The 12800-nt window shown below is 38.4% G+C and overlaps 1 protein-coding gene across 1 annotated transcript in view; it reads left to right on the top strand.

Moving 5' to 3' along the window:
* The window catches only part of Herc1 (HECT and RLD domain containing E3 ubiquitin protein ligase family member 1), a 140416-nt gene that overhangs the window by 61612 nt on the left and 66004 nt on the right, over positions 1-12800 (top strand). Inside the window, exons 25-32 of the mRNA XM_010641197.3 lie at positions 691-959; positions 2085-2300; positions 2849-2969; positions 3177-3414; positions 3530-3723; positions 6845-7000; positions 8747-8853; positions 9372-9482. Coding sequence (XP_010639499.1) covers positions 691-959; positions 2085-2300; positions 2849-2969; positions 3177-3414; positions 3530-3723; positions 6845-7000; positions 8747-8853; positions 9372-9482 — 1412 coding nt within the window. The remainder of the gene's footprint in view (positions 1-690; positions 960-2084; positions 2301-2848; positions 2970-3176; positions 3415-3529; positions 3724-6844; positions 7001-8746; positions 8854-9371; positions 9483-12800) is intronic.

Raw genomic sequence — 12800 nt, 5'->3', positions numbered from 1 at the left:
GGGGGCTCCCGCGCAGGCCGGGAGCTCGCGTGCACGCCGCCGGGTGATCACAGGCAGGCAGGCAGGCAGGCAGCTGAAAAAAAACCCCCTCTGGGGTCTTTGGGGCCTTCCTGGTCTAAGTATTCGTAATATTAATGAAACCCAAGGGGTGATGTTTATGTCTCCTTTTCTGTGTAAGTTTACTTGCCCTTCTATATTCACTTTTTGGTAATGTTTCATTGTAGGTCTATAGACATTATGTGCACTTTTAACTTACCTTTTACAATGATTAATGTTAAATTAGATGAAATTCTGTTTCAAGTAGGTCTTAGTAATGTCCTAAATGGGTAGTTCCTTTTTGTTCATACATGATGATCTGGTTTAATAGTGCAGAGCCTTTTAAGTTCAGCATTTTGAGAGCAGCTTCTGCCTTTTTTTTTTCTTGTGGCAGTGTTGGTAAAGCACTTACAGAGACACTAGTACATGAACAGGGCTTTCATTTTATTTTTTTACATTGCTCTAGTTTTTGTTTATTTCCTTTTTTTTTAAACCAAAGCATTTTGCTTAGATTCACTTAATGCATGCATGCATTCAAACATGAGTGTCCATTTCTCACCAGTCGGTATGTTAAGCAGTGCTCAGCCCTCATTTGGTTTCGGAATGTATGCTCTGCTCCACTGCCATTGACATGTTTGCTCTGTTTGTGTGTAGGTCCTATGCATAGTCAGTTGGAATCCCTGAGTGACTCTTGGGTCCGTCTGAAACATAGCAGAGACTGGTTATACAACTCTTCTTACTCCTTTGAATCTGATTTTGACTTCACCAAGTCTTTGGGAGTTCACACTTTGATTGAAAATGTTGTAAGCTTTGTGAGTGGAGATGTGGGGAATACTCCAGGCTTTAAAGAACCAGAGGAAAGTATGTCTACAAGTCCCCAGGCTTCCATCATTGCAATGGAACAGCAGCAGTTAAGAGCAGAAGTAAGTGTTTGTTTATTCCCCACAAGAGATTCTGGAATCACCAAATGTACAATGCATGGAAAAGCTCTTCTTTTTTTCCCCATTCTTTGTCTCTTCCTTTCATCCACCCAAGCACTTTGACATTCTTTCTTGACTAAAACAGTGCTGTGTTTTGTTTGAACTGGACAAAAGTATGTTTAAAAACTGTCACTTATTAGAATAATGAGGTACTCTAATTGTAAGCCTTTCTTTGTCTCCTAGAAACTAGGATCATTGGCTGGTGATAATAGGGATCTGCCTCTCAGATTCTCTATAGTGAATCGGGAAGATAGAGGCCAAAGTTCAAGAGAACCACAGAGAAACAATTCAGAATTCTAATTTTTGAGCTAAAAAAATACTCCTTCTAGGTGAGCCTAGTGCAGGCCCATAATGTCAACAATCAGGGGGCTGAGACAGGAGAACTACAAGTTTAGGTCCATCTTGGACAATTTAGCAACTTAGTGAGACCCTCTCTCAAAATTTGAAAAAAAAAAAAGAGTGGGGATGTAGCTCATTGCAGAGGGCTTGGATTCAATCCCTACTACTGCCCCCTTCCCCAAAGACAATATTCATTCTATATAATCTTGTTATGCTTATACTACCTTACAGTTTTGAAATGTTTGACTACATCACTCGTGAGCTTCACAATAGCTCTGTGAGTAGGTTAAATAAGGTACTGTTAATCTCATTTATACTTGAAGAAACTGGTTCTCAAGAAGTTAACTTACTTTTCAAAGACCAAAGATTTAGTCTTAATACCACATCTTCATCTAAATTTTCTTTAAGAGCCAGAGTTATAGCTCAGTAGTAGAGCACATGGTTAAATTAACATGGGCAAAGCCCTGGGTTCAGTCCCCAGCACCAAAAACAAATCTAAATCAGGTGCTTTTCCCTCTGTACTTTGTAGCTCTTTTAAATGCTTAAGCATTCTTATAGAGTTTTTAGAGGTATTTTGAAATAAACAACAGTAATAATAATAAAAAAATTGGCAGAATAGGTTACTAGGAAATGTCAGAATTTTTTGTGCTAAATAATAGATTGTGGTGTACAGGAATCTTTTATACCTGAGTTCAGTGAAGAATTCTAAAATATGTTTTTCTCCTCAAGCTTCGCTTGGAGGCACTTCACCAGATCCTTGTTCTGTTGTCTGGGATGGAAGAAAAAGGTAGCCTCTCGTTGGCAGGAAGCAGGTCTAGTTCAGGCTTTCAGTCGTCCACCTTGCTCACATCTGTGAGACTGCAGTTCCTTGCAGGGTGTTTTGGTTTAGGCACTGTTGGACACTCAGGAGCCAAAGGACAGAGTGGCCGGTTGCATCACTATCAGGTAGGTAACACTTTGAAGTATACTCAGATTTTAACTGTCTTTGTATGATAAAGACATTGTACTATGAAACTGTAGTGTTTGTGATTGAGGTTTAAAAATGTAAAGATTTAAAAGTAACCTTTTAAAGCTATCTGATTAAGCTCCTAAATACAGTTAGGATTAGATAAGCCATAATGCTATTGTACTTTTTGGTTCAGTTTTATTATCCTGTAGCCAGATTAGGTAGAGCTAGAGATGTAAATTAGAGTTTAGAAAGTGTTTTACATTTTTAGATTTGATTGTTACCTAGATTTGATTCTTTTTATAATTTTTTAAATGCTGCCTGTATATCATATTCTTAGGAAATACTGCTCTATTATAAAGAAAGATTGTACAGTTAGGAATTATCAACCATTTAAAATAGATTTATTATTAATCTGTTATATGCTGAGAGATAGTAAATAAAAACTAATCACGTGCCCTAGGATAGTCTAGGGATAAAATGTTATTACTTCTTTTGCAAAAATGTATTATTATTGCTAATAACATGTAATTTATGTGTAATTCAGGATGGGATCAGAGCAGCTAAGAGAAGTATTCAGATTGAAATCCAAGTGGCTGTGCACAAGATTTACCAACAGTTGTCTGCTACTCTGGAGAGAGCCCTGCAAGCAAATAAACATCACATTGGTGAGTCGTTATTCTTGCAGATGCAAGATGCAGGATGCCTTTTACCTGAGGGCATGGTGGGTAATTATGCTGTTTTATATGCTTAATATCCTTAGACTGTCATTAAAGAATAAAAATTCCATATTACTCTTTACGTTTTGGAAAAAATTTTAGCAAATTACTGTTTAAAAATATTATCAGTCATTTCCCTCTCTTTTTTTTTAATAGAAGCCCAGCAACGTCTCCTTTTGGTAACAGTTTTTGCCCTGAGTGTTCATTATCAACCAGTGGATGTTTCCTTGGCAATTTCCACCGGTCTTCTAAACGTCCTGTCACAGTTATGTGGTACAGACACCATGTTAGGACAACCCTTGCAATTATTGCCAAAGACTGGTGTTTCCCAGCTGAGCACAGCCTTGAAAGTGGCCAGTACCAGGTTGCTTCAGATTCTAGCTATCACTACAGGGTAAGTGTCGTAAATGTCTTGGTAGAGCTATCCTGGGCCTGGTCTTGCCACACGTTCCACAGTGTTTGCCTTTTCTATTCTTACCACTTTAAAAAATTCCTTGTATCTCACATAGGACCTATGCTGATAAACTGAGCCCCAAGGTAGTTCAATCCTTGTTGGATCTACTCTGTAGTCAACTGAAGAGCTTGTTATCTCAAACTGGTGTACTACTTATGGCCTCTTTTGGAGAAGGGGAAGGAGAAGAGCTTGAAGAAGAAGAAAAAAAAGTTGACTCTAGTGGAGAAGCTGAGAAGAAAGACTTCAGAGGTATCATAGGCTTTTTCTCTCTCATTAACTAGTGGTATTTACTGCACCCTTATTGAGTGTGATAAAAATGTAGACTTCTTTCCATTGTGAGACATGAAAGGGTTTTTGTCTGTTCATTTACAAACCACTTTTCTTTCAGCTCTGTATGATTTAGACAAGTTGAATGAAACCTCCTCTGATTAAAGTCTGTTTATCCTGAGCCTACAACCAAGCTGTACATTTTCTCTAGGTTCAGCCTAGACTCTCTTTGGCTGTCCAGCTCTAGGAGACAGATTTTAGGTGACTGACTTCCTCCAGGTTATGTCTTGCCTAGGGGAAGCTCAGATTGTTTCTTAGTATTTGGTCCTGACAAACCATCTCTAACCACAGTCCTGGCCTCAAGGGTTGCTGGAGCCTAGGGGTTTTGATGTTTGAGAGAGGAGCTTGACTTCTCCATATGTTGTTCCATTCTGTGCTAAGGATAGAACTCTGTATTATATTTACTGCATGCTTTTTGGTTGCTGATAAATGGCATTTTTCTGGTGACTTTATAGTGAACACTGTTCTCAGTAAAATTTATACCCTGCAGAACTACTACATATATCTTTTATATAATTAAGGGAAGAGATGTCTGAGGTTGGTCACTTATTCAAAAAAGATTGTGATCCTGACATATCTTATCACCATAGTAACTGTGGAACCCTTCAAGTCCTTTCTGGATTACATGGATTGATAAAGTAAGAGAGCAAGTTACTTAACGGTTCTGTGTTCCAATTCTGTCATGTATAAATATAAGGATAATTATAGAACCAACCTCCAAAGATTGTTATGAGGATTAAATAACCTAATACATTAAAGCCTGTAGAATAGTGCCTGGCACATAGTAAAAGCTCCGTGAATGTTAATATTGGAATATTATAATAAATATTAAAAGTTAAATGGAGATACTGCTTAAATTATATTAGTATTGTTGACCTCTAGATAGATAGAAGAAATATCCTGGGGATGCAAAATAATAAAGTATTATTCTGCCCTCATGAGCCTTTTAAAGCAATGAGGGAGCCAGACATGTAAACAGATAATTGCATTATAACGAAGAAGGTCAGAAGAAATGTCTGAATCTCTTAAGTCTGAAGGTTATAGAAATCTAACTAAGGACCAACTAGCTTTCCAGTTTTGAGAGGCTAAATCAGTGGCGAGTTTGTTTTCTTTCTATCTGTGTAAGAGGAGGGTCCCTTCCTCAAAGACTCGCAAGGTCTGATAAAGTGAAAACGATGTTTCCTGCCACCTCCTGCTTCCCTGAAGTCCAGTAGGGGACAAGTGTTGTTAAGAGACGATGTTCTCACCGGTGGACCACAGAGGAGAGGTTGTAGAGTCACTTTCCAGCCTTGAGAGCCTCAAGAAAACTGACTCTTTCTGTGTCCAGTAAAGAGAAAGCCAGTTCTGTGACTACGACTTGGCTTTGTAATAGCGGTCTCTGTGTCCATGACATTTCCCTCTAGTTGTCCTTCAGAGACAGTCATTGGACCCTCTCTGTTATATTGAAGATTGCAAGGAATGACTCTAGTCAGCAGCGGTCAGGAATTCAGAGCAGTCTGCCAGGTATTAGTAACCCCTAATCCTTCTAAAATACTTAATTGGAAAGAAGGTACATTTTCCATTTGAAATGTAGCAATGACCCTCAGACACAAATTGTACAATCAAATTGTATCAATCAGCTTTATATTTAGGGCCTCTAGGCTTTAAATAATTTAATTATGTTAGTGTTTTTTTTCAGAAATACTTGCTGCGGGTGGGAAGTAGAATGACCTTATACAAAGTTTTCCCAGGGAGCCTCTACAAAGAGAGAAGGCTTCATGGAAGAAATAGCTGTTAAACTAGAGTGTGCAGGGACAAGCTTGGAGTGAAATACATGCATTTAACATGAAAAACTGTTTGCTTAGCGTGTAAGTGAAGAAGAGGCAGAGTTCTGTGTGGAAGAAATGTAGAGGTGGAGGAGTTCTCAGTTGTTTCTGCTGTAGTTGTCCTCATTAGTTTAGTCATGTCATAGACTTGAACACCCATCTCTGGGTAGTGTTAGCTGGATGCACCTTCTTGTCAAGGTAGGTTGTTGGTCTTGCATTGTCACTGCAGCATACCCCTAATGGGAGTCCCCCTCCGTCACAACTGACTTGTCTATGTATTTGTTACTTCAGCAAGCCAGAATCTTTCTGAAAGAGTACTGTATGTATGGGCTCCATTTTGTTACAATTTTCCATTTTTTTAACTGTCCCCTGGGGATTGAATTCTGGATAGCTGGCCCACTGGCACAGTTCTGGTTGAGGAGGTGTTAAAGGCGTTATGTGATAGGGAAGGGGGGTGTACTACAGGAAGAGCAGGTAGTTCTGAATCGGTGAGAATGGGAGAGGGAAGAAGGTGGTGTAGATGCGGGTGGAGAAACAGGTAATGGTGTTAACAGGTTCTATATAGAGAGATTGCTCTCTGGCAAAGCACATGCTTGCCTAGAAGTTTAGGGGTTCTTTGTGTTTTGTAGAATCTGAGAAGACAGAATATCTTTTAGAGATGTTGGAGTTGAGGGGTCATGGAAGTTTTTGAAAGTATATTAAATTAAAGGATGTGAACTTTTTCCTATTTAAATACACTCACATATGGTGGTGCTCGCCTGTAATCCCAGCACTCGGGAGGCTGAGGCAGGAGGATCGCTGTGAGTTCGAGACCAGCCTGGGCTACATAGTGAGTTCTAGGTCATTCTCAACTACATAGTGAGACCTTGTCTCAACCCCCCCCCAAAAAAAAACCTAAATACACTCACATAAATACTTTTCATACAATCTTAGAGGATCCATGGACCATCCAAAAAATTTTGTCCATTAGAACTTTTGATTTGGGTAAGGAACCATTGCTTTTTAGAGGAGTAGCTAAAAAAGATCAAACAAGTACACATAAACATTCTAGTTTATTCAGTCTTATTGTGGACAATGTAAAAGATGTTTCATTTAGCTTTTAAGTCTTCAAAAGTCAGTAGCTTACTGAAAACCTAGCATGAGAACAAGATTTGTGCTCCCTGCAATACAAATGTAAGCTCTGTGAGATAAGACCATTTCCTTTTGGTTTAATGTAAACTTGTCTCTTCACTCTTCAGCTGTTCTTAGGAAACAACATGCAGCCGAACTCCATCTTGGGGATTTTTTAGTTTTTCTTCGCAGAGTTGTGTCTTCAAAAGCAATTCAATCAAAAATGGCTTCCCCAAAGTGGACAGAGGTGCTTCTAAATATAGCGTCTCAGAAGTGTTCCTCAGGTATGTATGTCCTTTGCCTGTGTTGTAGTTTTTTCACGTATCATATTTAGACTTTAACAAATTAGACATTTGACCTTGATTTCAAAGGTTTTTTTTTTTTTCTTGTTTTCTTGTTTTCAGGTGTAACAAGTGATAGAGGATTAATAATAGAAAGTGGTACTGTTGAGTTTCATGGCACCTACCAATAAACCCAGCACTCTAGTAGGCTGAAACAAGAGGATTGCAAGTTTGAACCCAGCCTGAGCAATTTAGTGACTTAGCAAGACCCTCTCTTAAAAAGAGGGGTGGGATGGGTCGGGGATTTAGCTCAGTGGTTCGGTGGCCTGCCTTGCAAGCGCAAGGACCCGAGTTCAATCCACGATACCAAAAAAAAAAAAAAAAAAAAAAAGAGGGGTGGGGGCAGAGAAGTAGGTCAGTTGAAAGCTCTGGGGTCATTCCACAGTGCTGCTGGGGGTGGGGGGAGCACTGGAAGACATTGTGGGGTTAGAGACTTTGACCCTGTTTGTTTAGATTATGACACATACTAAAAATAAATGGAGAGCATTCTGTTTAATATAATAATTGGGCACGGGTTTTCTGGCCTCCCTTCTTGGATTGGGATGTTACAGATATGAATTGGCCCGTTCTTTTTTTTTATCATGATGTGATTTAAGTTGCTTTGTGACTGCTGATTGTGTGATAGCTATGACAGTTCTCTATAGAAAGCCTAATTTCTGGCTCTTAGACTAAAAGTCTGGTCTGTTTACATAGATTGCTACAGTCCTTTCCTAGTCTTTTTAAAAAAATTTTGATAAAATGTGAGCAATATGAAATTTATCATTTTGATCATTTAAAACAATTCAGTGCCATTAAGAATATTCATAATTATTGTACAACTATCCATTTCCAGAACTTTTTTTATCAGCCCAAGTATGTTTTAAAATTGCTAGAACAAAATATAGTGTTTCATGTTATTTTATATTTACATTTTCAGTATACTTCAGCATTTTTTCTGTAGCATAATTTGCAACAGCTTTTTATTTCATTTAATAAAATGAGGCTTATATTAAATTCTTAAGCACAAAGAAAACCCAGATAATTACTTTCAACTGGTTTTGTTATAATTATGTGTAGAAAAAAAAATGTATTTATGCATCAGTATTCTGTCTCTACCTTTGCTAACTTTAGGAAAGTGTAGACTGCTTTGTCCTAATTAACCCTAACAGTCTTTGTGAGTCAGTCAGGTGGTGGACTAGAGAGAGGTAGTGGGAAGGTGTCAATAAGCATGAGTGTAAGGGATTCACAGGCCCATTTAAAATTCTACCTCTCCTGAGCTGTGTGGCTGTGGTCAATGATTAACTACTCTGAGCTACAGGCTTCTTTGTAAAATGGGGCTATAAATCAGAGTCTGGAAGGATTAATGGGGCTAATGCAGGTAAAATGGATAGCATAGTACCTGGCATGGGTAGTTATTTTAGTGGGAAATGAAAATTGAGGCATAAACAGGTTATTCATGCATGTGATAATGGATTGAAAGGAAGTCTTTCAGGCTGGGGATTTTAGCTGGGTGGTTGTGCCGCCTGTTTTACAAGCACAAAGTTCTGAGTTCGATCTCCTCCGTACCAAAAAAGAAAACGGAAAAACAAAAAACTGAGAGGAAGTCCTTACTCATAAATGCTCAACAACCTCAGGATTTCTTTTCAAGAAGTTCCTTTTAACTTTGAATTTGCATCACAATGATAAGAAAATGTCTTTTTACCCCACCAGGTATTCCTCTAGTCGGTAATTTAAGAACAAGGCTCCTGGCACTTCATGTCCTTGAAGCTGTGCTTCCTGCTTGTGAATCTGGTGTAGAAGATGACCAAATGGCCCAGGTTTCTATTTTTAAAGTTACCAGAAGACTTGTTTCCATTCCTGCATTGTGATTCACCCAAAATCTAAACTTGTGTATAGTTTATTTAGTTATAAATGTGTCACATATTCAATAGCACAACTTCCACTTTTGAGACTAATTTCTTTATTAGTTTTCTCAAGGAAGGAGAAATAAAGTTAGGATGTGTGAGTAGTAGAGCGAGAGGGAATACTTGCAAAGTCAAAAGGGAAGAACAGTCTGGAATTTCTTACAAGGTCTGGGCCTCTCAGAAGAGAAATATGTGAGGTTATACAGCCTAATCAGAGGCCCATGTGTAGTAAGGCAACATATGAGCAATGGAACCCGCTTTCTAGTGGGTGAGTGGTCTTTCTAAAAAGAAAGTAACATAGCCAAAGTAGCTGTTGGACATTGGTGTAATTATATTACAGTTGTATTTCATGTGTGATTTAATAGTCTATATATTTTTAAAAAAATTTCTTCTTTATAAATTTCATTGTCTTTTTTCCTTCAATAAATCAGGTTGTGGAACGCTTATTTTCCCTTCTATCAGATTGCATGTGGGAGACTCCCATTGCTCAGGCCAAACATGCTATTCAGATAAAGGAAAAAGAACAAGAAATAAAATTACAGGTAATTGATTCTTCCAAAACGGTGTTTTTACACAGCACAAGGGAGTATCCTATCGCTCTTCTGGGTGCTGTGTCCTCTAGAGAACTTTGCTCTATCAGTTACTCCCTTTCTTCTGCATTCTGTCTCTTTCTCCACTGGTTTCTTCCCCCTCAGGTTAGACCCACGCTTATCACAAATCACATTTTTATCAATGATAACCTCTACATCCTCTCTCTTGTTTGTCAGAACTAAATTTCTCAGAAGAATAATGTATGCCTCAGCCTCTTTCTTCTCATTGTCTCTTTAACCCAAGTGTCTTATCTTCCATAGAGATACCAGAATTAAATTTCAAAGATAAGTGCTAATTGCTGAATACAGTGTACAGGAAATTGGTTTTAGGATCTCCCGAGTGCAAAAATCAGTAGATGCTGAAATCCCTTATAAAAGATGGTGTAATGTTTGCATGCTGTCTAAGCATATCCTCTTATGTATTTGAGTAATCTCTAGATTGTTTCTAATAATAAAGTGTAAATAGTTGCTATATAGTATTATTCAGGGAATAATGACAAGAAAAGGGTCTGTGTATGTTCACTATAGTTGCAGATTAAAAAAAATACCGTTCCAGCTGGGTTTGGTGATATAACCTGTAATTTGAGCTAGTTGAGAGTATGAGACCTTGTCACTAAAACAGTTTTTTTTCCCAATCTGTGACTGATTGAATCTGCAGGTGCAGAACCCAGGCTATAGAAGGCCTACTGTCTGCTTTATGGTCCACATTTTACTTGTCCTAATGTCAGGTTTCTGTTTTCAGTGGAACACTTTTTCTGGATCTCTACATATTCTGTCAATCCTTGATTCTCTTTGGAAGTGACTGTTATTTGGTGCCGCTTTCACTTTCCCTCCATCTCAAAATATTGATATTCCTTTAAAATTCTCTTTTCAGCTTTCCTAGCAGCTTTGTTCCTATCCATGAACGTATTCACCTACATGCAGTACCTTCCAAACTTATATGCTACCCTAATTGTCTCCACCGTAAAACTTTCCCCCTTTCTTCCTGTCCCATTTCTGGATAATGATACCATTATTCCTCTTGTTTTCTAACCCTAAATTCCGGGAACTACTAGATTCTCCTACGACTTCATGCATGTAGCCACTGGGGTCATTGATTTTTACCTCCCAAATTGCTCTTGAATGCACACATCTAAATTCTCTTAGCCTTCGTTATTCTGCATTTTCTGGTTTTCCTTCTATCTTGCTAAAAAGGCTTCTTATGTGCCTTTATTGATTTTTCTTTTTGGTATAATTATAGTGTAGGAATATCACAAGACCTAATCCCATTACACTTTCTTTTTCTTCAACCATCACTCTCATTCCTTTTTCTATACCCAAATAAACTTTGTTCCGGCCCATATGCCATTAATCTCCAAATTTTACTTAAAATTTTAGCATTTCTCCTGAATTCTAGACCATTCAGTGTGTAAAAAATAGCATCCTTAGTTCCATTACATCTTATTCCTTCTCCAGGTTTTCCCAGGCTCCTAGCTACTCAGGCACAAAAACCTAAGAGTCAGCTTTGATCCTCTCATTATCCCTGTCCTCTTTTCTCCATCTATACAATCTCTAGCTCTTTTGTTGGCTCTTCTTTAAAATACAACTTAAAAAAAAAATACAACCTAAATTTGCCCACCTCCTTATCTCCTTTGTAGTTACCCTTTTCCAGGCCACTGTCGAGATTACAACAGTAGTATAGAGTTAGTATAGATCTCTACTTCCAGGGGCTGGGGACTTAGCTTTGTTTCCACCTCCTTCCTTGCAAGTGCAGGACCTGAGTTCAATCCCCAGTACCAGAGGAGGGGGAGAAATTCTACTTCCATTATTTCCTTCTGTAGTCCATTCTCTACAGAGGAGCCAACATAAGTTTTGTTTTTTAACAGTACAATTGCATTTATTATTGGGATTTTGCTCCTTTACATGACAGGTCTTGGTTCTCATTTTTTTTTGGGACTGGGGATCGAACTCGGGTCCTTGCGCTTGCGAGGCAGGCCACCCAACCGCTGAGCTAAATCCCCGGCCCTTGGTTCTCATTTTTTACCCTTGTCCCTGCCCTCCCTTTCTTTTAAGATTGTTAATCACAGAAAGTTGATTCCCTTCTTAAAACCCTCCAGTTTTGTTTTTTTTTTTAATTCTTGGGATAAAATCTAGAACTTCCTGTCTGCCTTTGCCCACTGTATCCTAAATACCTTTCTTCTTTTTCCTTGCTTTCCTCCCTCCCTTCTTCCTCTTCTTCCTTTACCCTGAGTTACATTCCCCCAGTCCTTTTTGTTTTTTATTTTGAGACATGGTCTTGCTAAATTGCCCAGGATCAACTCAAGCTTGTATTCCTCTTGCCTCAGTCTTCCAAGTAACTCATCACAGCCATGCCCCAGTACACCTGGCACCTCATTCCTTTTTCATAGACACATCAAGTTTCTTCCTCCTTTGGGCTTTAAGCTGCGTATTCCCTGTGATGCGTTTCAAAACCTAATATCATTTAATCTCAATTTAAGTATCACTTCTTCAGAGAGTCCTTCCCCGTCAGTCTAGTCACATAACCTTTGTCACATCACCTGTTTTAATTTCAACACGGCATTTACTACCTTTGTTTTCTTATTTTTTTGTCCCCCTCTTCCAAAGTATAAGTTATTTGAGAATAGAGATCTTATTTATCTTTATGCACTGCCTGATATAGAAGTCCTGATAGGGTTCCTGGCACAGAGTAGATATGTAATAAATGTTCATTGAATTAATGAATTTAAACCCTCGCTAGTTATTACCACCCTTCTTGTAGCAGTCTCCAGATTAGTCTGTCTGTTTTCATCTGGCATACCTCTCGTGAAATGTTTATAAAGCACAGATCTGTTTCTAGAATCTCTATATAAATTATCTGTATAGGCATTCCTTAGTCTATAAAGTCTAAACTTAATATAGTATACAAGGCCTTCCATGATTTTGTGTTGTCTCTTTTTTTCTGGGCTTGTTTTTTTGCTGTTCTCCTCTGTACATGCTATACTGTTTGCGATGATTTTAAGTAACTGAACACTTTCATGCCTTGGCACATGCTGTGTGCCTGCCTCAGGTGCCTTTCTCTTCTGTGACCATGTGCTTAATGTCTTCTCATCATTCAGGAGTCAGTTTGGAAGTTACTCTCTTTTGAATGTTTACCTTGTCCTTCTCAAGCACACTTAAGACACATACTTTTATGTTGCTATTATAGCTATCATGTAACTTCTGTTGTTTTGGCGTTGTGGAACTGTCGTTATTTGTCTTTGTCCCCTAATTAGAGTATAAGATCTTTTATGG

The sequence above is a fragment of the Fukomys damarensis genome, unplaced genomic scaffold, assembly GCF_012274545.1.
Source record: "Fukomys damarensis isolate Sample0158 unplaced genomic scaffold, DMR_v1.0_HiC HiC_scaffold_25, whole genome shotgun sequence".
Lineage (NCBI taxonomy): Eukaryota > Metazoa > Chordata > Mammalia > Rodentia > Bathyergidae > Fukomys > Fukomys damarensis.
This window is presented reverse-complemented; position numbering and strand designations above follow the sequence as displayed.